Source organism: Caloenas nicobarica, chromosome 14 (genome assembly GCF_036013445.1).
Source record: "Caloenas nicobarica isolate bCalNic1 chromosome 14, bCalNic1.hap1, whole genome shotgun sequence".
Taxonomy (NCBI): domain Eukaryota; kingdom Metazoa; phylum Chordata; class Aves; order Columbiformes; family Columbidae; genus Caloenas; species Caloenas nicobarica.
The window spans coordinates 5,084,438-5,106,801 of NC_088258.1; the positions used below are offsets into that span (position 1 = coordinate 5,084,438).

General features: G+C 45.6%; 4 protein-coding genes across 10 annotated transcripts in view; 3 read left to right on the plus strand and 1 right to left on the minus strand.

The window, feature by feature from the left end:
• The window catches only part of SNX8 (sorting nexin 8), a 28,206-nt gene extending 21,034 nt beyond the window's left edge, over nt 1-7,172 (plus strand). For all 4 annotated transcript variants that reach the window (XM_065644606.1, XM_065644604.1, XM_065644602.1 and 1 more), the window contains 4 exons: nt 349-417; nt 1,215-1,364; nt 1,770-1,919; nt 2,660-7,172. In XM_065644606.1, the coding sequence (XP_065500678.1) occupies nt 349-417; nt 1,215-1,364; nt 1,770-1,919; nt 2,660-2,773 (483 nt within the window). In that variant the 3' untranslated portion in view covers nt 2,774-7,172. The remainder of the gene's footprint in view (nt 1-348; nt 418-1,214; nt 1,365-1,769; nt 1,920-2,659) is intronic.
• A 563-nt stretch (nt 7,173-7,735) lies between these two features.
• On the minus strand, nt 7,736-12,688 carry NUDT1 (nudix hydrolase 1). 2 transcript variants are annotated; one of them, XM_065644608.1, is made up of 4 exons: nt 12,621-12,688; nt 11,392-11,548; nt 8,699-8,844; nt 7,736-8,501 (listed from the first exon to the last, which is right to left on the minus strand). In XM_065644608.1, the coding sequence occupies exons 2-4, from the start codon at nt 11,541-11,543 to the stop codon at nt 8,329-8,331; spliced, it is 471 nt and encodes a 156-aa protein (XP_065500680.1). In that variant the 5' UTR covers nt 11,544-11,548; nt 12,621-12,688; the 3' UTR covers nt 7,736-8,328. The 2 variants fall into 2 exon arrangements, with proteins under 2 accessions (XP_065500680.1, XP_065500681.1); XM_065644609.1 differs by lacking the exon at nt 12,621-12,688 and adding an exon at nt 12,554-12,599.
• A 2-nt stretch (nt 12,689-12,690) lies between these two features.
• On the plus strand, nt 12,691-15,301 carry MRM2 (mitochondrial rRNA methyltransferase 2). The gene is made up of 3 exons (XM_065644607.1): nt 12,691-12,778; nt 13,352-13,623; nt 14,292-15,301. The coding sequence occupies exons 1-3, from the start codon at nt 12,741-12,743 to the stop codon at nt 14,714-14,716; spliced, it is 735 nt and encodes a 244-aa protein (XP_065500679.1). The 5' UTR covers nt 12,691-12,740; the 3' UTR covers nt 14,717-15,301.
• Nucleotides 15,302-16,140: 839 nt separating this feature from the next.
• Nucleotides 16,141-22,364, plus strand: part of MAD1L1 (mitotic arrest deficient 1 like 1) — a 370,492-nt gene continuing 364,268 nt past the window's right edge. For 2 of the 3 annotated variants that reach the window (XM_065644519.1, XM_065644521.1), the window contains exons 1-5: nt 16,142-16,178; nt 17,139-17,279; nt 18,473-18,626; nt 19,937-20,077; nt 21,857-22,036. In XM_065644519.1, coding sequence (XP_065500591.1) covers nt 18,477-18,626; nt 19,937-20,077; nt 21,857-22,036 — 471 coding nt within the window. In that variant the 5' untranslated portion in view covers nt 16,142-16,178; nt 17,139-17,279; nt 18,473-18,476. Of the gene's footprint in view, nt 16,179-17,138; nt 17,280-18,472; nt 18,627-19,936; nt 20,078-21,856; nt 22,037-22,364 lie in introns of all 3 variants that reach the window. The other variant, XM_065644520.1, reaches the window with a different exon arrangement.

The following is a 22,364-nucleotide window of genomic DNA, read 5'->3' on the forward strand; positions in this document are numbered from 1 at the left end:
TAGTTAACTTGTAAGAAAAGAAGATGAAAGATTGGAGGAATCTGCAAGAGCAAGAAATTCCAGGCAGAGAGAGGTGAAAGGACTGAGGCACAGGACTGTGAACCCAACTCCTCTTGTTGCAATGATCAGTCAGTTGGAAAAGCTGTTCCTGCTGCGGTCAGATCTTTGTTCTGCATACTGAAGACTAAACACTCCAGTGCCATCTGAAAGATTTTTTTGATGGAGTTGTGTAAGCGTTGATGTGCCCTGGAGAATACGGCGGAGGGCCTGCATGGTGTAAGGATGTGAAAACTGTGGTGTTGGTTCTTGCCAGGCTTAAGTAAAATGTACTTTTTCCTTGTTTTCTAGGGTAAACAGGAAGAGAATGATGTGGTGGAGAAGCTGAACCTCTTCCTGGATTTACTCCAGTCCTATAAAGTGAGTTCTGCTGTTCTTCTGCCAATGAGCAAGTTGTTTAGAGCAAGCTTGTGCTTTTTAAAGGGTGTAAACGCCAACTGGCTGGAAAACTGTCTGGGAGGCCAGTTCAGAGGCAAACTGGGCATCTGGCAGAGGGAGGGGAGTGGCTGTTGGCCTTAGCTCACTCTACAGCCTTACTGGTCAGCTCATCTTGTGATGAGAACTTGCCAAACAGCAAACCCTGCAAGGAATTTAAAAATATGACTTCTTGAACTATATGGATCAGCTGACTTTTTTCCAGATTTGGCTGCTTTTGAGCCAAAGCAGTGAATTAGATCACTGGTTCGATCATGGAGACATGAGTTCAGTTCCGAATGAAATAATTTTTGTTAATACTAATCTTGTGGTCAAATGCACTATTTTTCAGAAGCACCTGCTGAAACTGTACATGGCAGCCTCTCCTGACATTCCCAGGCCTGGACTGAAATAGAAGGACACTGGCAAACTCTTAACCACAGTTAATTGCCAGCACTTGATATTGAGAAGAGCACAAAAGATGAGAGGCCTGATAAGATCCAAAATGTTGGCAGAAGTGATGCTCCAGATTGCCTCTTAAGCTCACTGGTCTGAGTCCAAGCAGTTTTGTTTCTTGAGTTCTTAAGCTGCCAACTTTTTTTGACCCTCTTGAAAACAAAAATCTGCAGCGTAGGAAACTACATAAAGCGTGACCATGTGTTTGTGTTCTTGATGTACTTGGCTTGTGTGCTTGCTGTCTCTTAGCTTCCACTAAGCACCTGGTTTTTCCTTTTCCCATGAAGGACCTGTGTGAAAGACATGAGAAGGGGGTGTTGCACAAGCACCAGCGAGCGTTGCACAAGTACAGCATGATGAAGAGGCAGATGATGAGTGCCACTGTGCAGAACAAAGAACCCGAATCTGTGGAGCAGTTGGAGTCTCGGATTGTGGAGGTAGGGCAGGTGCCTGGGAGAGCAAAGGGTGGGACTGGACTCTATACTGGTGCTGCTGTGTAGGTCAGTCATATTTGCAGAAAGCCATTAGACCGAAAGGGTACCTGGACTTTGGGCAATTTGAGCTACCTGCTGTGCTGCAAGGAAAACACGCTTGTTTTCCTCAACACTTATAACTGGCTCTTTGGCAACATATCATTTGCAGGAGCTGTGGAAAGCAACTATCTGCACAATGGAAAGTGCAGTTGCTGTCATATCAAATGTGTCCAGGAACTGTCTTTTTAGGTTTTTGGTATGTGTTTGAGTTGCTAGTATGGTGAGGAATTCTGTTTTCTCCTGCCGCAAGTGAACCTCCTTGGCACCCTCTTCCTGGCAACATGTTTCACAGAGGTCCTCTTCTTTCAGCAAGAAAACGCGATCCTAACCATGGAGCTGCGGAATTACTTCTCTCTGTATTGCCTGCATCAGGAGACACAGCTCATCCACATCTATCTGCCTCTCACGTCTCACATTTTGGGGGCCTTTGTCAACTCCCAGATCCAGGGTCACAAAGAGGTGAGTTCTTCTGGATTGTATCCTTTTTCCCAAAATACGAACAAGAATTTGAATGTATTTGTTTTTACCCATGGGCCTTCCTCCTCTAACCATCTGTCCAGCTGGGCTGTCGCATAACTTCCTATGAAGTCACCTAAGGTCTTTCCAATTTGGGGTGAGGATCAAGACTGGCTTCTAACCCCTCTAAAACACTGTGTCTGCTTGCAGCCAGTTGCTGTATTTTTCTTTCTTCTTCTTCTCTCATCTACAGATGGCCTTACTTACCCTACAGGTACTTGAAGAAGACCCAGCCATTAAATATCTCGCTATTCTGTAATGACTGATGTGTGTTTGCTAGGTGAATCTGATTATTGTTGTGCTACACAGAAATTAGATGACAAGGGACAATTTCCTTATTTTTGATCTAAATCCAAGAGCTCCCTTTTGTTAAGCTCTGAGTATGGCCTTCAGCATTCCTCATGTACTGACTTTCTTGCATTTGTTATATGAGAAAAGTCTCTCCTCCGTCAGCTCCCCTGACCAAGGAACAAGAAATCTCTTTTCCGTACAAGCTCAATAAAATGCTCAGAGAGCTGTGTTGTAGCACCAGTCTAAAATCGACAATCTGTGTCCACTCAACTTCCCCAAAGTACTTCAGCAAATTTGTGTTGTGTTTTTGAGTACTCAAACTGCTGCTAAAATAGTGTGGTGGGACAATTACCTGTCGTGTTGTTGTGTCATCTCTCCTTTTCCACTCGCAGATGAGTAAAGTTTGGAATGAACTGAAGCCGAAGTTGAGCTGCCTCTTCGTGGGATCTAGCAATATGCCAACTCCACCATTGTCGCCTCCAGAGGGAAACTTCTTCTCCAATTAATGCTCTGAGCATCTAGTGTGGAGCAAGAAGTGCAATGAATGAAGGGGTGGGACCTCTACCTCGAGATGTTAGAATGAATCCTCCAAACGGCTTTTTTTTTTTTTAAATACTGCTGCTTTGAGCTGCTCTCTGATTTAGACAGACTGGATGTGGGGCAGAATATACAGATACAAAGACAATCTCTTAATTTCGAAATGCTCTGGGGCAGAGCTGATGTTCGTTATCCCGCAGACACTCTCCATGGGGTCAGGGTGTGACCTGGTGCCGTGTTGTTGCTGATGCCTCTGCATCTTGTACTAACAGTCCTCCAATAATGTTTATCTGCAGACACGCTGACACATCTCTGAAGGAAAGCTGAAAGCCATCCCACTGATGGGTGTCTGGATTTGATTTCTTACTGCTAGACCTTAGTGCAGAATAGGTGTATGAGGGGGGTGGATTCGCTAATGCAGTTGGGTCGGGGGCAGCGCTGGGCAGCAGTTTTCCCCGGGAGGCCGGGCAGGCCGGATTGTCCGTGCGATTCAGTTCACGGTTGCAGGCCAGCCTAGGGACTTGCTCATATTTTTCAGTTTGGGGCCAAAGATTACTGGGTTCAGGAACTCAAGAGGAGTTTGCCTGGCTTAAATGAGAAAATAATTGAATGAAACACTCCTTAATTGTAAACCTCTCATACTGTACAAGCTAAACAGCTACAACGTAGCTTGTTTATTTTGTTCTGGAGGTTCTGACAACATTCTGTTGAGTAGCTGTTCAGGACTATTGGAGAGCTGCTGACCAGAAGGCTGGTGTTTTCGTTGGTCTAATAGCAGATGAAATATCCTGTTACACCAGCAGGCTGGGACACAATGCTGATAAAACGCATTAGCAAAAAATCAGTATTTATCAAGATGTTACTGTCATTTTTCTGGCTGTGGGTAGCATTGGAGTATGTTTGTGAAGGAGAGACGACAACTGACAGTTCCCCATCTCTCTAAAAATAGCACAGTCCTTAGTAATGGGGTTTTCTGAATGATTTGGGATTGTGATAAAGGAGCTAAACATTCTCCATGTTTCATTTTGTGTATCTAGAGACTTTCCCTCATGAGGCAAGGGGTAGGGCGAGCAGACTCGCATGTCATGTTGCTTTAGGGGAAATTGTGCATATCCTCCAGAGAAACTGATAAGTGAAGAAACTGCAAACATATGCAGCAAAATTCTATGTGAACGGGACTCCCCTGAACCTAACTTCTCTGGGGCCAAAATAGCTGCCAAAGGGGAATTTGAGACTTGGCATTTTCTTTGAGTGGGTAAAAAGGAAGCACGTTAACAAGGATGAGTGCTTGCTGTCATACTGGAACCGTTACAGTATTTTGCCATTGGGGAACTTCCCCATTAGCAGGAAATATAATTAAATCCTCCAATCACGCAAGCTTTTTTCTTTTTTTAATTTTTTTTTTTTTAAATGTAGAATATTCAATGCAACATGAAGCTCTTCCTAGTCCAGGCGGAAATTATGGGTTAGTTTCTTCCCCTAGGAGCAAGAGAAGTTATTTGCCCAGTTTCATGAGACTGGCGTAACCATTACATGCACCCCTCAAAATGTGGTAAAGTGCACTTAACGGGGGTGAATTTGAGTGCTGGGCCTTAAGCAGTGTGTCAGGAGTCTTTCGAACAACCTTGCTCAGAATGCATTATTCAGAGCTGTTTGTAGCAATTCAGATGTTAACTCTCTTCTGCATGTTGGCCTTGTCCAGTGAGACAGATTAACTGCGAATGGCTGTGACAGATTTGATTCTTCCTCCTGAAGATTTCCAAAGTGATGCAGAAGAGATTCTGCTCACATGTCAGAGCAAACTGGCTGGGGAGGCAAATGTTTCTACAGTACAGCGACAAAGATGATAATAGATAATATCTCGAGAATGGCACAAAAGCTTTTTCTGTTTGACCTTGTCTGGATTAGGAAGATAGTTTGTGGTTCAAGTGTGGAAAGCATGTTCCCATATTTTTAAATGCTTTTCACTCCTGGCATCTTTAGCTGGTGCTGGCTATAATTCGCTTGGTCTTGGTACCCATCCTCCCTTATTTAGCCTTGTTTGCCTGATGTGGTCAATGGTCGAACTGAGAAAATACTGTATGTTCTGGGGCAAGGTCTGATATCTATATGGTGGATCTATGTAACTAGTATGGCTGGGTAGATGACTGGGCTCTGTTCTGCAGGAGCACTTGCAAACCGTATTTCTGAATGGAACTTTGCACTTCTTACATTTAGAAGAAAGTTACAATGTTGGACTTCATTTGAAAACAAAACCAAACACAAGAAAACCACGTTTTGGCTTTAGACTAACTCCTCTTTCCTGTTCTCCTTCAAAGCAAGAATTCTACAGTCCAAATGCAGAGACTGCAATAATGATAAACACAGACCACAGGACCTATGAAGAAACTGGAATTATGTTGTTTTGGGAAAACACCCATCCCTCCATCATCAGCCCTTGCCTCTTTGAGGAGAGCGGTTTTGGGGGTGGGGTTTTCTTGTTTTGATTTTACTCTGTATTTTGAGAACAGCAGCCTAGTATTCTCAAAGCTGATACAGCGAATGGCACTTTCAGAATTTATTTCATACTGGACTGTCAAGCTTCTGTCTCGTTCCTAAACACACACATACACTATTTCATACAACCCTTAGCTTGCAAACCTTATTCTGGGGAGACTGGTCAGTGTGCAAATAGCACTATTATGTTTACCTCAATATGTGAGGGATTTCTTTGCTGTGTTGTTTTAGCTTAGGGATCTGTCAGGCTTGGAGAGCAGCATCAAGGTCAGCTTGCTTCCTCTCGAGAAATGCAGCAGTCTGTCTACGGTAGTCCATGTAGGGGAACCAGTTCTCCACGCTCTCGCCTTCTGCAGCGAACAGCCGAGCTGTGCCCAAGGGTGAGAACAAGACTTAACAAAGTTGGTTCCATTGCTGGTAGCTGGGTAGGTTGCAATAAACACTAAATAAACCAGGAGAGTGATTGAGGAGCGTGCGCTGCCTGTCCAAGAACTGATGCTCCTCTGAGATGTCGCGCCAAAGAGTCCACGTGCCTTCTTGAATGGAAGCTTTCTGTGTGTTGCTTGAGCTCGTGGGGACTTTTCACGTCTTCAAAGTAGTGATGATAGAAAATGCTTCTAGTCTTTCTGTCAAATCTGTTGTGCAGGTACCAGGGTAGTACACAGCTGAGAACCTGAACTTTGCCTGAAAAATGTTTTATCAAAAGGGCTATATGTTTTTGTCACTCCTAAGGTCTCTGCTTCAAGCTGTGAAGTGGTGATACACAGGCTTTTTGACTGGTATAATGTGTTGAAAGGCTTTCCAAACTACATTGACAATACAACCTTTATCTTTGATCCTTCTTTCCCTCTCTTTCCATCTTCCTTGGAAGTTGCTCCTCCTAAGTTGTAACATGTTTTCAACAGTGCTTTGCTGCATTCCCATGCTTTTACTCTTCTACTTTGATCATGCAAGGGTGTAATTCCTGGGATCTTTAACAGGCTAATTTACAATCTTCAATTTCTTCTGCTTCCTAAAAGACAAAGATCACCAGCTGGGGACAGAACTTATTTAAAACATGTCAGTCTCTGCAACTGCAGCAGGAGCAATAATGTCATTACTCTTTGTCATGAGCTAGAAGTCAGTGCTGGTGAAAGCATCTTCGTAAAAGGATTGAACCGACTGCAGAAGAGGGGATAGCAAATAGAAGTGCAGACCTGAGCTGCGCTTGTTCTCTTCCTACCTAAACTCCTGGAGGAACAGAGAGTAATTTGCTCTCTCTCACCACACAACATACAATTTCCATCAGGAAATAAATCAAGATAACATAACAGGTATTGGCTACCATATTTCCTACCATGCAGTAAGGTCTTACCTCCTGTTACAAGCTGCCTGTCCCCTTGTCCTTATTTTCTCTCCTCTACTTGCCTCAAGCCATTCTGTTAGAACAGCGAGAAACTCTGCCATGTCAGCAGCAGAGGTGAGTAGCAAAAACTCCGAATAAGTCAGTCAGTGTGCAGCACAAAAGGAAAATTAGGAGTCCAGGGTGTTAACTCTTGCCTGAGATGTGGCTTACTGAGCACATGAAAAAGGGCAATTTTGAGTGGTATTAATTACTAAAAGCTGCTGGAGGGAGACAAGAAGAAACAATCTTGTTCAGAGGGTGTGAATTTTGCCTGCCTGGAATATCCTGTATCTTTGCTTTGCTCAAATAGCCTTATGTATGAAGCACTTTATTCAAATGCAGGAATTAAAGAACTATTACTACAGCTGGTAGACTGGAAATGTTTACAGATCCTATATTACATTCCAAGATTCTATCTGTAAGTGTTATATGTGTTTGTACAAGTGTTTAAAAACAACAACAACAAAAAAAACTTGCATAAGAAGTTACATATGTGATGTGTTATTTCTAGCACAGTTCGATCAAGTTTTTGCTGCCCAGCATGCTGAGTTGGGCTGACCTGAACGGCAAAGCCTGCAGCTGTAGGTGACTGCACTCTGCAACATGGACTTGCTGAAAGTTGATTTTGTTCAGCATATTTTTACTTGAAATGCTCAGAACAGTTCAAGTTCATGGCAGGAGCCGCAAGAGTGAAAGCAAGGCTCGAACAGAGCCATCACCTACCTCTGACTTTTGTTTTCTTTACTCCTATCACCTTACACTGCCTTCAGCTGGAGAATTCTAAAGGGATCTCTAGCTAAACATTTCAAAAGGCTTTCACAGCGCTGGTCAAGCCTCACCTTGTCCCAGGATGTAACACTGTATAGAAACTGGCATTGAGAAGGTACTTAATGGATTGTGCTGCATCACAGTCCACTTAATGTTTCTGTGAAAGGAAGCCAACTCCTGAAAGGCCATTAAACAGCCTAGAAGCTAATGAGATGTTTACAACACAACCACACATGCTTTTACTAAAAAAAATATTTTTAATACTTTGAAAACATTTCCAGCTACAAGGAAAAAGCCTAAAGAATTAGCCACCTGCTAAGAGAAGGATCAACACTCAGGTTTTAATTGTTTTTAATAGATCATTTAACTACTAAACTATACCACAGCCAGGGACTTCTTTTGAAAGCCTGGCAAGCATTCCGCCTCGTGTGCAATGTGACCCACTCTGCTCAGCCTCTGCTGCCAGCTCTCGTGCAAAGACAACGAAGTCGCCTTTGTGCAAGAGCCAGCAGCACCCACGCCGTGCTGCTCACCCCAGATGAGCCGCAGAATTTTTCTCCGGCTTCAGAAAGTTCCGGCAAGCAGCCGCATTTTGCCAAAAATTGTAGCTCATGCCGCTGGGCGCCGGCTCTTGCGTAAACACAACAGGGTTGTGTTTGCACAAGAGCTGTCACCCAGTGGCAGAGACCAAGCACGGCATGCAAAAATCTCGTTACTTTTATTTTTGCTCTAAGAAAACCCCTTATTTTCCTCACCTCCCCATGACCTTGCAAATAAGTCTCCTTTGCTGGAGAGCTGTAGACCCTTCTCAGTAGCACTGATGGTGTTGTAGCCCAATGTGGGCAGCAGCACGTGGGCTGAGTGCTTTTTGTTTCCTCAAACTTCCTCCACTTCTTTCAGGGTGTGCTCCAGGATAGTGTCTTGTCCCTGGAACTTAAAATAGCCACGAAACAACTTTTTCTGAAGCAGCAGAGGAAACCAATAGATATCGTCTGCCCACATGTGATTGAATGGCACCTCATCCAGCTGAAACCACTGTGGACGCATTTCTGGTGGGAGAAAACAAAAGAACTTCGCATAAGACTTTCCCTTGTGTTTTTGTTTTGCTGCCTAGACTTTGAGTATCTGTCAACAAGCAGTTTCCCTCTACAGCCCCACTGCCTCCCTCCTCAAAGGGATTTTGGCACGAATAGTTCTGCATTTCTTTAAGTACCTCCTTCTGTCCCCCCCACCACTAGCTACCTACCATCGCTTTCTGTTGGCTCTCCGTGAAAATGATCCGCTCGGAAAATGTGAACTTCCATGAGTTCAGAGTTGCCTACAAATTCAAATGTGATCTGACCCATCTTCTGCAAGGTGTCCACAGTCAGTCCGCTCTCCTCCAGGAGCTCCCTGCACCAGAAAGAGATTTCTTTATGAGAAAGCAAGGAGCTGAAGAAAAAAAACCCCAGCCATTAGCTTTGCTTGCACACTCAAAACACTTCCAGTGAACCAAAGGTGAAATCTGTGCCTGTAAAACGGAGCAGGGCGCAGCCAGCAAAGCAGAGTTCAGTGGGGCCATGTCAGACTGGCTCGTGTGTTATTTCAAGCTCCTAAAGGAAAATAGTCTGTGTTGGCAGGGGAAGATTTAGGAAAACTGATTATTTCATATACACTCCTTGCAACGTGATCTTTTCTGTGATCAGTTAGAAGTGGGCTGACATATGACTGTGGCTGGATGTGGTTTAAGAACTTGGAGATACACTTAGGCAAAAGGCTTTGCCAACTTCAAGCTAAAGCCTTTAGAATTGTGGGGAAGCAGGTAATAAATACTAGAAGTTCTGAGGCTAAGTGAAGCTTATTTAAATAACACTACGTAACATCATTTGCACACAGGACATCATTTGCACACAGTACGTTAGAAATACCATCTCCCAGTCAAATGCCTTATAAAAAACACAAAGCAATTGTGTAAATGTTCCACTTCTGCACCTTGGAAGTGCATTTAGCATAACGAGAGGCTGGAAGGCAAGACTTTTAAGAGCACTTAGAGGGACTTGCCAGGCAGCTCTTTTCCATGCATCACCGTGCATGGCTACTTGAAGCACATTCAATTACTTGCTCTGTTTGTGCTATGCACTTAGGGCTTTTTTAATTTTTACCTGCCTCTAATGGAATCAGCACAGCTTGAAGTTAGCCATGGTTTTTCTAATGTACAAAAATAAGGAATGCTTTGAAACCGTGTATCTTCAGCTGAGGTTAATAATTAATGTAGTTGCATATTTAGCAGTAACTTAATTTTAAAATGTAATGGAAATGATCGTTAAGGCTCCAGCTTCCCTTTGCATCAATTTCATGAATGCCATCCTTCAAAATTATATTCCAACTTTATGTCTTAGTTAATTTTAGTTTATCTTCCTGAGAAACTATGTCTAAAATAGAGGCAGTCTTCCAGCAACGAAGCTAAAAGCCTCATTTTACAGGCTGTGATAATTGAACAACAAAGCACAACACTCCTATGGTTCTCTAAGCAATTTATCTGTCAGCTGTTCGGCTCTGTATGCAGTATGGGGAAACATTACATGTAGCAAACTAGAAATAACGAACTAGCTAAATGCTCCTGTTACAACATGTGCCGCTGAAGAGCCGTAGGTGCCCAAGTGCTCAAGGGAATGCGTATCCAGTGGAGTACGGAAATCTTACTGATACAGGAAACTTTTGTTCACATTTCAGCTTAATATTTAACTATGTGTGCCGTGAGGACACTTCACACCTTACGCGACTGCCGGGCCAGCACAGATAAACACACACCTAGGAAACCAAATGCAAAATTAAATCATTGGATTTACACCACAGTCAGTGGCAATATAAGCCGGCAAACGGAGGCCGATCTAACTAACAAAACTGATCTCCCTCCCCCTGCTCAGAGATGATGAACCATACAAAAAGCCAAGATGTGAGCGGCAGGTATGGTAATGCTGTGCACTGCTGGGTGCACATCTGCATAGAGAACCCTCCTGTCTCCTGGATTATCTCACCGCAGAACCCGGGCGGTTGTGCTGGCACAGCTGAGGAGATGGTTCAGGGCAAAAGCTGTTGGGTGGCTGTTGAACAAACCTACACAGCACTTCCTGCAGGTGCGAGGGCAATTTTGGGCATATGTCAAAGTGAGGAGGTGGCAAACAGTGGCTTTGTATCAGTAACATTCATGTAAAGAATAAGGTATCTAATTTTTAGAGGAGTTTAGCAACTCAGCTGTGATCTGCTATTTCATTTCAATGACTAGACAGAAGAATTAACGTGAATAAACCAGCACTAATGGCTTCAAAAATTGTACTGTACCTCTGTACCGATGAAATTCAATTCCCTAGCTCAGCATTTGGGCTTAAAAATGCCACCATGCAGTCAAATAATACATTTGCATACCGCCTTTCATAAGGGACCCCTGACAATTTCTACTATTTTGTCACTACATTTTCACGCAGTACTAAAAATGCTACTGGAAAATAGCTTCAAAATTTAAACAATAGCAGTACAATGGCATAAATTGCAATGCTGCTATACAGCCAAAATTAAACTCTGCGTGTTTCTGAACAGTGCAAGAACTTCTGTCCACCACTAGCAGACTAAGTCTTGGTTTAGATCAGAGTCCAAGAGATGGGAAGGAGGAAACTCGGTAACTTCCAGTTACTCATAGACTGGATGCCAGTTAAAGATTTGCAGATGACAGGTAATGAGGAACAATCCTGCTTCTTTGTACATGTGGATAATGCCTCATCTCCTGTGGAGCGGGTGATTTTCTCTGCTCAGAGATGGCTCATGGCTGCACTGCTGGGTAACACACCGGTTCCGAGGGCATTCCTGATCAGCTGAGCTGTGGTAACTCCACCTGCAGCCCACCACAAAGGGTCTGACACCCCCACAGCCCAACCTGCGCCCCGACACCTGCCTTGGCCTCACCTGTGAGCGGCCTCCTCGATGCTCTCCCCTGGCTGCACCTTCCCCCCGAAGCCGTTCCACAGCCCGGCTCCAAACCCGCGTTTCTTCATGCCCAGGAGGACACGGGGCGGCTGCACCACCAGGACCAGGGTGAAGAGCCTGGTTGTGAACATGGCTCCTGCGGGCAAGAGGAGGACGCACTGCACCAGGGGCTCCCGGCACCCCCCGGGTGGGAGGCCAGGCTGCTTCCCCGGCCTGGGGGACAGGGAGACAAAACCTGGACTTGCTGCTCAGGCCCAGGCAGCCCTGATGCCCCCAGGCCCCCTCCCCGAATGCCTGGTCCTGCCATCCCCAGCCCAAACCCTTGAGTCCCCAGTGCCCACTTCTCATAGAATCATTTCAGTTGGAAGAGACCCTCAGGATCATCCAGTCCAACCATAACCCAACTCTAGCGCTAAACCATGTCTCTAAGAACCTCGTCTAAACACCTTTTAAACCTCTCCAGGGATGGTGACTCCACCACTGCTCTGGGCAGCCTGTTCCAGTGCCCGACAGCCCTTTCCCTGAAGGATTTTTTCCTAATACCCAATCTAAACCTCCCCTGGCACAACTTGAGGCCGTTTCCTCTCATCCTGTCACTTGCTACTTGGGAGCAGAGCCCGACCCCCCCTGGCTCCAAGCTCCTTTCAGGCAGTTGCAGACAGTGATCAGGTCTCCCCTCAGCTCCTGTTCTCCAGCTGAACCCCCAGCTCCCTCAGCCGCTCCCATCACACTTGTGCTCCAGCCCCTCAGCAGCTTCGTCACCTCCTCTGCGCTCTCTCTAGTATTTCAATGCCCTTCTTATGACGAGGGGCCCAAAACTGCACACAGGATTCACGGTGGGTCTCACCGGCACCGAATACAGTGGCACAATCACTGCTCTAGTCCCGCTGGCCACACTCCTGATACAAGCCAGGATGCTGTTGGCCTTTTTGGCCACCTGGGCACACACTGGCTGTCAGTCAACACCCCCAGATCCCTTTCTGCCAGGCAGCTTTCCCTAACACCCCCCACTGACCCTCGCTCCCCTGCCCCCTCCGCACTCCCTCCCCGAACCCTGACCCCCCCATCCCCTCACCTCCCTCTCCAAATTCGCAACCCAGCACCGCTTCCCCAAACCCTTGATCCCCCCCAGGACCCCCACCCCTAGCGCCAGCCCGCACGGCCCTGCCTCAAACCCCCGGCTTTCCCGCCCACATCCCGGCACCCACCGCTGTGTCCCCCGCCAGAAGCGGCCCGGCCCGGCTCCTCCCGCGCCGCCGCCGTTCCGCTCCCGGTCCCGCCCCCGGTAGCCGTGCGGGGCGGCGGGAGGGCCGGGCTGAGGCGGCATCATGGCGTGGGCGGGGGGCGCTGCCGCCGCCGGGGGCAGGTTGGTGGCGAGGCCGCTGCGGAGAGCTCGGTGCCGGGCCGCGGGGTGCTGCGGGGGTGTCCCGGCGCCTTAAGTTTTCCTCAGGAGTGGGGCGCGGGGGTTCGTTGGGTGGAAGACGGTGGCGGCGCCCGTGGCTGTCAGCGTGTCCCCCACCCAGAGACACAGGAGCCTCTGGGAGCTCCTTCCTCTGAGGGGAGCGCGGGGGCAGGGGGGCCGAACCCCTCGTGTTCCCCATGGAGGCTCCAGCCCCCCCGGGGCAGCCCAGGCCCCGGCCGGGTCGCTCTGACACTCACGGGCCTCAAACGCCAGCGCCAGAGCGGGAGCGAGGAGTTGTGTGCGTGTGGGACACCCGTTCCTGCCTTCGCTGTGAGGCCTCTGTCCAAAACACATCCCTTTTCGTTGGGGTTGGACCAGATAACTGAAGGTGCCAGAGAATCTCAAGTCTGGAGGCTTTTTTTGGGCCCGGTGATGCATGGAGGGGCTGTAGTCGAAGCTAGAGTTAATCACTGTAGGGAATTCTGAAATGCGTGGTGATTATGCACTAATTGATAACTTGCCTGTCTTCCTGGGCAGCTGTCGGCGTTTGGTGAGCAGATGTCTCCACAGCACGGCGGGGTTTCTGAAGAAAACTGGAACTGAGCACTGGTGGTTGCAGCGGCATTTGAAGGATCCCTTTGTCAAGGCGGCGAAGCGGCAGCATTACCGCTGCCGAAGCGCCTTCAAATTACTGGAAATCGATGACAAGCTTCGTATTCTTCGTCCAGGACTTTGTGTTCTTGACTGTGGAGCTGCACCTGGTGCTTGGAGCCAGGTTGCTGTAGAGAGGGTTAATGCCTTAGGTACCGGTAAGTGCACGTTTTCGGCAGGCAAGGTGGGGATGTTGCTCGTCTTGAAGCATGTGAGAAAACTGAACTGAGGTGGTGGCGGTGTGGGGAGGGGACGTGGGTGCTCGGAAACACCAGGGTCGCTGATAGAAGCGTGGAGGCGTGTGTCTACATGACAGTGAAAATCTTCGTATGGTCCAGAGAAATAACGTTTGTGAAATAAAACCTTACCATGAGGTGCTACTGTAGGCTTAACAAAGGACTGTGTTGTGGAGAGGATCCCTTCATCCAGTTCTGAAATGTGTGTGGCCTCCAGCAGATAATTTGGCTTTTCTGTATTTTTATTTTCCTTCTTGAAAAACATTAGTAACCACTATGTAGGGTTTATGTGTTTCAAGCCATTGATATTTACAGTACTATTCAGGATTTCTGGACTGTCAGCCTTCAAATAGCAGGAGAAAAACCAAGAAAAACACTCCTTGCTTATCCAAAGTAACTGATTTTCATGTCTCAAGTGGATTAGCTTATAGCAAATCATTCATCCAGATGCACACAGCAAACTAAGGGCAAGAAGACCTGACGTGGCAGGTGATATGTTTTTGTTTATTGTCTGGTATGGAGCTAATGCATATGCACATTGTTTGCAACCATTATGTGTGTTCAGTGTGTCATTCATTCTTATAATCTAGATCCTGCTGTCCCCACTGGCTTCGTCCTTGGTGTTGACCTCCTGCGGATTTCTCCTCTGGAAGGAGCAGTTTTCCTGTCGGAGACGGACATTGCAGACCCGAGCACGCTGCGCACGATTCAGAGTCTGCTTCCTGCAGAGAAGGTGGACGTTATCCTGAGCGACATGGCACCGAATGCAACAGGCATTAAAGAACTGGATCATCAGAAGCTGATCAATCTCTGTTTAGGCCTTCTGAAACTGTCCCAAAGTATTTTAAAGCCAAAAGGAACAATGCTCTGTAAATTCTGGGATGGACGTGAGTCCCATCTTCTACAAAACAGACTGAAGGAGCAGTTCCAGGATGTGAGAATTATAAAGCCTCAGGCCAGTTGGAAGGACTCAGCTGAATCTTATTATTTGGCAAGACTGTACAAAGGGAAATGAACCGCTGATGGTCAAACAGGTGATCAGACATTGATTGGAAATCTGAATTTGGCATGTGTTTAGACAAAAATCCCACCATTAAGACCCCTAATTTGAACCATTTCTTTATTGAGAACAACTTGGGAAAACCTGCTATGATTCTTTCAAAATACATCATGCTTTTCAAATGCAAAAATAAACCGGAGTGGTGTCCTACTGAGTTTATCCACTAATTATACAACCAGAGACATCCAATCTGGCTTCTCACCTGTGGAGAAAACAGTTGGGAATGGAGAGGAGTAATCTGAAAGGCAACCTCTAGGGCTGCAGTAATGGAAATGAAAATAAAGCCATGATTATATGAGGTTTTTAATGTGTGCTTGAGAATCATCGCACTACTGATGGCGTTGTATTTGAGACTAACCATAAAGAAAATTGTCAGAATGAGAGGAAACAGCAAGGGGAGTTTGAGCCAGTTTATTGCCTCTTCATCTTTCCTAAAAGCTGATGCAATTTATTAGCACACGTAAAAACAGATAATGGCTTCGTGCATGTCAGGATCTGCATTGTCACGTACGATCGGCCGCTCAGGATACACGACTGTGGCTCTGGAATATTCAGCCTGATGGCTCTGCTGCCTTTTCTAAAGACACAGGTTATATTTAGAAATTGCTGCTTCATTGTACTCATAAATCCAGTAAATGACAGTAAGGCAGGGTCATTGCTACTGAAAAGATAATTTCCCCTGTGTTTTTGGTAATGTTTTATATTTGACCAATGGTATGTCTTAGGTGAAATGACAAGATGTTCCTTGGATCCCAGACAGGCAGAATTACTGATTGAATTGCTAGAATTCTGTTTGCAAAAATAGATTTAGCTGCTGCCTTATCGGGAAGTGACAACTTTTACATTTAATAGCACTTTTATCAGGCTGACTGTGGCATGAGTTATAAGAGTGGCTGGTAGCACTGTCCAAGGCTTCCAGATCTTTCTCATAAACATCTCATTCGGAATTGCCAACAGATTTATCAAATTTTAAGTACTTCAAAACTTCCCCATCCGGATCTCCATGCTGGTGTGCATTAAAGCGTTAGCCCAGCTGCCTGAACTGGGGAGCTGGGTGTTCTTGTGCATTTGGGGAGGAAAAACACTGATGTCACTGTGCTCTTCAAAAAATTCGATTACCTGCAATTTGCAACAGGGACTGGGGCGAGCAGGGCGCTGGCCAAGCGTAGGCTTATCCCTGCTGCTCCTCCAGCTGCGCTGGGGCGGGGGTGTCGCAAGGGTGTTTTGGGGGGGTGGGTTGGAGGGGAGAGGCTGAGCTCGAATCACTTTCGCACCGAGGCGGTGCATTACGGTACGGCGCGGCGCGCCTAGTCCCGTCGTTACGGCGGCTCGGGCCGCCGTTATCGCGAGAGCTGCGCGCGAGTTCCCGTGAGATCTCGGCGCCGGGGCGAGGAGGGAGATCCAAGCGGGGCGGCGGGTGAGTGAGGGCGGGAGCGGGTGTGAGGCCGCCGGGGAGGCCGCCGGTTCCGCTCCGCTCGGCGCTCCCACCCCGCTCCCACGGCTTGGCTGTTCGCGCCCGGCCGAGCCCGGCGGCGTGCGAGCGGGGCAGAGAGGCTGCGCCCCAGTTCCTCCCACCCCCGGGCGGCCGCTCGCCGCCCCCGAGGCGGGGCCGCGCTCCCTCCCGGCGCCCCGGGCGGGTCTGTGAGGGCAAACCCCGCCGTGCCCAGCGCGGCCGCTCTCGGGGCTCGGCCGCGGGGCTGTGCGGGCGAGGGGTCCCGTGTGCCCCTCCAGGAGCCTGGCCCGGGGGCCGGTCCGCAGCGGGGGCGGCGTGTGCGCGTCCTCGGAACGCTTGGAGCTGCTCTTGGTTTCAAAGCAGCTTTGCCGGAGCACGGTTACCTGTTGTCAGTGCTCTCTCTTGAATTTATTTGCATGTGGTACCGAAGTACTTATTTCGAATAAACGTTTTCAGTTGGGTTGAAGAGAAGCTGCTAAATTAATGTCTACTGTGATTAAGTTACAAAAGAGGTACCCATCGTTAACCAATTGACGTGATAAATGTTTTCTGACCACCTGCAAAACGAGGGGATATTTTTCAAGTTTTAGATCCTTCTGCATGACAAGAGGGAGACGGAAGATTGAGTGATACTTTGTTTAGAAGCAGAGTGCTTAGTTTATATTTAACTAATAATTAATAGATGTAAGTAAGAAACTAAACAATTATAACTAACATCACCAACTATTTCTTAGTATAGATGTATTGTACGTCAAAATTTTCAAAAATTGTAATGCATATGTAATAGTTATGTGAATATAAGCAACACAAGAGCATCCGGTGTTTGGAGCACGCATGGAGGATGATCCCCAGCACTGAAAAAAGTAAAGAATTTGGCTTAACAGTATAATTGACTCTGCTGTTAAGTTTATTTCTTTGTTTAAGTTGGCAAGCCAGCCAGGAGACCCCACTCTGCCTGGCTGCAGGACCCATTGAGTCAAGGATTCTCTTGGGTACCCCTGGAGATTTCTCTGGAGAGACTCCTCGTCTCAATTGGATCGCTGCGGGGACAGACAAGGACCTCCGGTAAGAAGGCGTTCTTTTCAAAAAAAAAAAAAAAAAAAAAAAAAAAAAAGTGAGATCGGTCAGGTGGTTGTGAACTATCCATAAGTCGTACACAGGATAGCGTATACCAGCTTGCTAGCACCTTAAAGGTATACTGTAGATGCTGCGGAGTGGTTTGTGTGGAAAACTTACTCTGCTGTTAAGTTTATTTCTCCGTTTCAGGGTTTTGGCTGATTGGTTTTCTGTGTGCTTCCCTTATGTCTCCTCTTTGTGAATTACATAAATCCGAAGAATAACCGCTGTGTTACTCTGGGAGTGCATGACCCTGAAAGTTCACCTCAAATCTGTGTCTGTGGTAGGAGCCCATGTGAATGTTGTGGGTTGCCTCTCCTGGTCCTGAGCTTTCTTCCATGCTTGTGAGGCTTTGTGGGCCTCACTTGAGGCTTCCCCAAGTCCCCAGCGAGACCTTGCAGGCTTTCTTCAGCTCCAGGCTTTATTTGTCTTTGGCCTTTTAGTTTAGTACCCTTCCAGATTTGAAGGGAGAATTGCAAAAACTTTACTGTGAACGAGGAGACGCAGTTTTAGTTATAGAAGTGATCTGTGAACTTGGGAAGTCTCACTGCTGGAAGTTAGGTTCCAAAGTGCGTTTTGGGAACCAGAATCGTGTTGTGTTGGAGGTAGCGTTTGCTGCTAGTAGGGAATTAGTTCTACCCCCTGCCATCAGCCTGAAATGTTTGGAAGCAAGAGTAATGGATTCTGTTTGTTAGTGTTCTGTGTTGTAGAACTTCACATCCTACAATATTATCTTGTATCCAAGAATCTATCTTGATTATATAGCAAAGAGGAATTCAATTTTGTATAGCTTGTGATAGCTCATGCTTATAGGCTGAGATTCAGGAGAGAATGTATTTCAATAAAATAAAACCATTTCAGGTAGAAAGCTCAGGGAAGAACAGGCCGTCTTGCATCAGTTTCTCATTTCAGAGCCCTACAGCTTCAGCCTTGGTTGGATAGTGTTTTCTGGTTCAAGCTGATCCCAGCAGCAATCTGTGGATCCCAGTAGTGACTAGCAGATTAGGTTTTGTACCCTGTAAATCTGAAGACCTTGCATTTGATGTTCCCTCAGGGCGGTGTTGTATCTCTCTTTAGCAAAGCAACCAGTATACTGTAGGTTGCTCTGAATGTTTTGCTGATTACTTTCTGTGTATTTCCAGAGCCATGGAGGACTTGGAAAATAATACCACTGTCTTCTCCACCCTGAGATCCCTCAACAACTTCATTTCACAGCGCATGGAGGGGGTGTCCGGGCTGGCCACACCGGGATCATCTCAAAGCTCCTTGCAGATTCAGTACCAGCAGAGGGTGCAGGTGAGGTGTCCTCAGCTTGGCGATGCCCGCAGCATCACTTCAGTGTGCTTGAAGACTCCTTTTGATTCCAGGAATCAGGATTGATTTCATTAAGATCTGACCATTCTTTCTAAAATTGATATTCCTGCAAGCTCAATAATGGAAGCTTGCTTTTGGTGAACATTCTACAATCTTTAAATTTGTTTAAAGGGTCAGACATATTTATTTGTTTTGTAAAAATTTAAGAAAGGTCCTTTGAATTTCTTCTCTGCTTGTTATATCAGTATACCACCTCAGGAAATTAAATTGCAAGCAGTTTTCATATTGCTGAACAAAGGAGCTTTATATCTATTTATATTTTTCTAGTAAGTAATTTTTTACCTTTTTTTTCCACAATCTTCCTTAAAGTTTCTTTGCCTGGACACATACAGGAGGCTAGCATTGTGCTATGGCGTTGGTGCGCTAACCAGTTGTGCTTTCTTATCTGCTTCTGTTCATATTCACATGTGTTGGGTTTTTTTATTTTGTTTTTTCTTTTCACTTTTTCCTGTAAGATGCCTTATGCTCATAAAGCATGGAGTAAGCTGACATCTTGGATCATAAGGACTGTTTATTAGGCTGGGATGAAGTTTCAGTATTCTGTATCTTAATATAATTTCTATTTCAGTCTCTAAGTGTAAAAGAAACTTGTTTTCCTTGTAATGTAAATCTGCTTTTCATTTGGAATGTTGACAAAAATTGATGAATTTCTGTCTGTAGTATATCTCTGGTTACGGGGATGGTTAGATGAGGCTCTTTCTGGTTAAGGAGTCTTCATTAGATATATGTTGAATGTACATTACTAAGACATGAGGTATACTATTAATATTGTCTGTGCTCTATGGTAACTTGAATGAAAAAATGAAGTATGATGTTGTAGCAGGTTGTAGAAAAAAGTTATTTTGCTCAGTAGTTGAATTTAATGGGGAGCGTGATCTCTGCTTCTTGGTTAGCCGCTGTTACTTTTATGAGGCTTGGGGACTTCATAATTAACCTTTTTTTAGATAGAGAAGTATAGTTTGTCAGAGCGCCTCTAGAGATGGAATGAAGAGCTTGAAATTCATTTCTTTCCAGCTAACACTGATTTGATGTGGGTCTCTGGGTGTGTCGTTGAACTCTTGATTTCCCCATCTGCAGCTAGTGGGAGAAATACCACAAACATGGTGATAGTTTCCTCGTAATTTGTAAATTGCATGCAAGTATCATCCAAAGAGTACAGGGTGGGAGAAAATGATATTATTGCAGTGCTGTTAATGGTGTTTAACGTCCCTTTTCACACATGAACCGGCCAGTTGGAAGAACAAGCTGGGCAGATCCACTCCAAATCCCAGCTCCTGCAGGTGGAACGAGAGAAGATGCAGATGGAGCTAAGCCACAAACGAGCTCGCATTGAGCTAGAGAAGGCAGCTAACACCAATGCCAGAAACTACGAGGTAAGTGTGACAGTTGCAGATGGCTCGGTGTCGTAGACCTGAGTCACAACACACGTAGTGCAGCCGCGCTGGTGTTTTGGCTTGGATCAGGGATGTGCTCTTGACTTCCCACGTGCCGTGCTTTGATGTGCAGTTGTGTGTCCAGAATGTGTATAGTCAAGTTTTTTTGGGTGAAACTAAACTGAAAGATGCAGTCCAGGAGCAAGCCTAGTGTTCTCTAGCTGCTAAGGGACACTGTCTTCAGGGCCAGACTCCAGCGAATCGGTAGTAGATGCTCCCGCTGTGCATTTACTGCGTTTGCACTGACTGCAGGTGTGGTGGAGGTGTGGGTGTCAAGTCTCAGCACCAGCTGTTTCGCTCTATGGATCCCCTCGCTGTGCATTGCACTGACTTGCTAATGTACACGAGTGTGTGAACCTCAAAGCCTTGTTGACAAACTGATGATCTGATTACTGGATTCTGTTATTTTAGCACTGAAGTTGTTGTGGGTAGCATTAACAAAAGGGATTTGTTATGTTTCTCCCAGAAGTGTTTAAGTGTTTTTTCTCCCGGATGAATTTAAACTTCTGCTGGCACAATTGCAAGCACTTAGTCTGTGTGACTGTAATTAATTGGAATGGCAGCAGTGCCAACCCTGCACTGTCACACAAGAGAGCTTGCACTGATAAAACAGTGAGCCTCACTCAGGGGCTAATATCTTTTATTGGTTTCTGGTTTTATGCCTGCATATGTTTGCTTAACTGCGTTACTGAAATAAGTAGTAGATCTGTTGGTTTTGTGGAATAATAAAGGTCTCATATCTGACTGATTATTTAAAAAGAAATCTTTAAAAAATATTAAGCATGTTTTGTATTTTACAAGGGTGCTTGGTGATGGATTTAGTGTGTAGTTATGAAATAGCAAGTCAGTGACTAAATTCCTTGTTCATGTGAAGTCAGGTGGTGTGGGATTAAGCCAGGAGGAGAACAAACTGGAATGTAGCTGAGTCAGTCACAGAAACCCTTGAAATACTGCTACAAAAAAAGGAGCAGCACTAATCCAGTACTGTGGTAATCACCCTGCTCAGATTCTGTGGTTTTTTTGAGTCATGTGGATAAAGGTTTTAGGAACCTCACATCGCTTTGCATAATCCTTGCTTACTATGTAAATCCATGTCTCGATTTGCTTTGATTAGCAAAGCAATTTACTACACTTTTTTTTCAATAAATGTTAATCAATTTGTGCTAGGAATAAACTGAAATAGTGGATGAAAGGTTGTCAGAGTGCAAAAATATTTATTGTATTCATTGATCATACTGTGCATTTAAAGCCGGTTTCTTTTCTATTAAATAGCCATATACAATTTCCAGAAGTTGCAGAGGGAAGTTTGTCTTATTAACCCAATTATTGAGATCTGAGTTTCTGAAAGTCTAGTTGTTATGCATGGGTCATCTTTAAATTGGAGCATCAAATGTTTTCATCTTTGATCTGCTGGAGAGTGTGCAGTGGAGTCTGTGCAGCCATGTCTGCATTCTCATATTCATGTGTCAGTCTAAGAGATTTGGAAGACTGTCTCTTAATTTTCCAGCTCTGTTGCCCTGGGTAGTTCCTTGACATCGAGTTGCTACTGGTAAGATTTTTGCCTTTAGCAAAGGCTAAAGCCGTGGTCTGAGTAGTGCTGCTTTGTGATGATGCCTCGGTGGCCACAGTAATGAGGAGTGGAGACAGGAGGAACAAAAATGGCTTCACCTTTGTGCTACTTTCTTCTTACTTCTCTTTGCATTTTTTTTTCTTTCCAAGCGAGAAGCTGACCGTAACCAGGAGCTGCTCACACGCATAAAGCAATATCAGGAAAGGGAAACAGAAGCTGAAAATAAACTGAAAGAACAAATGGAGATGAACAAATCCTATAAGAAGAGCATGGAGACGATGAGTAAGAAGCTGCAAGAGAAGGAGAGCAAATTAGCTGAAGCTAATGAAGTAAGAACAGTAATTTTTAATCCATTCATAGCTTCAAGTGACTTTGCAGTTCTTGTCAACAGAAAATGCCCTCTTTGATTAAAAAAAAATATTGGAATCGCTGTGTTCATTATCTAGAAATGAATAAGCCCTGGTGGTGTGCATCTTTTCTGTGAAAATTAAGAACTTAACCAAGTCTAGACACAAGTGAGCAGGTGAGGAGATGTTACTGTATTAATTAACAATGAGAAGACATTTTTTGGACAGGTTGATATAGAGAAGGATTAAAAAAGTGCAAGGCAACATAGAGCATCTAGGTTTAGAAATCAGGTTACATGACACAGTAAAG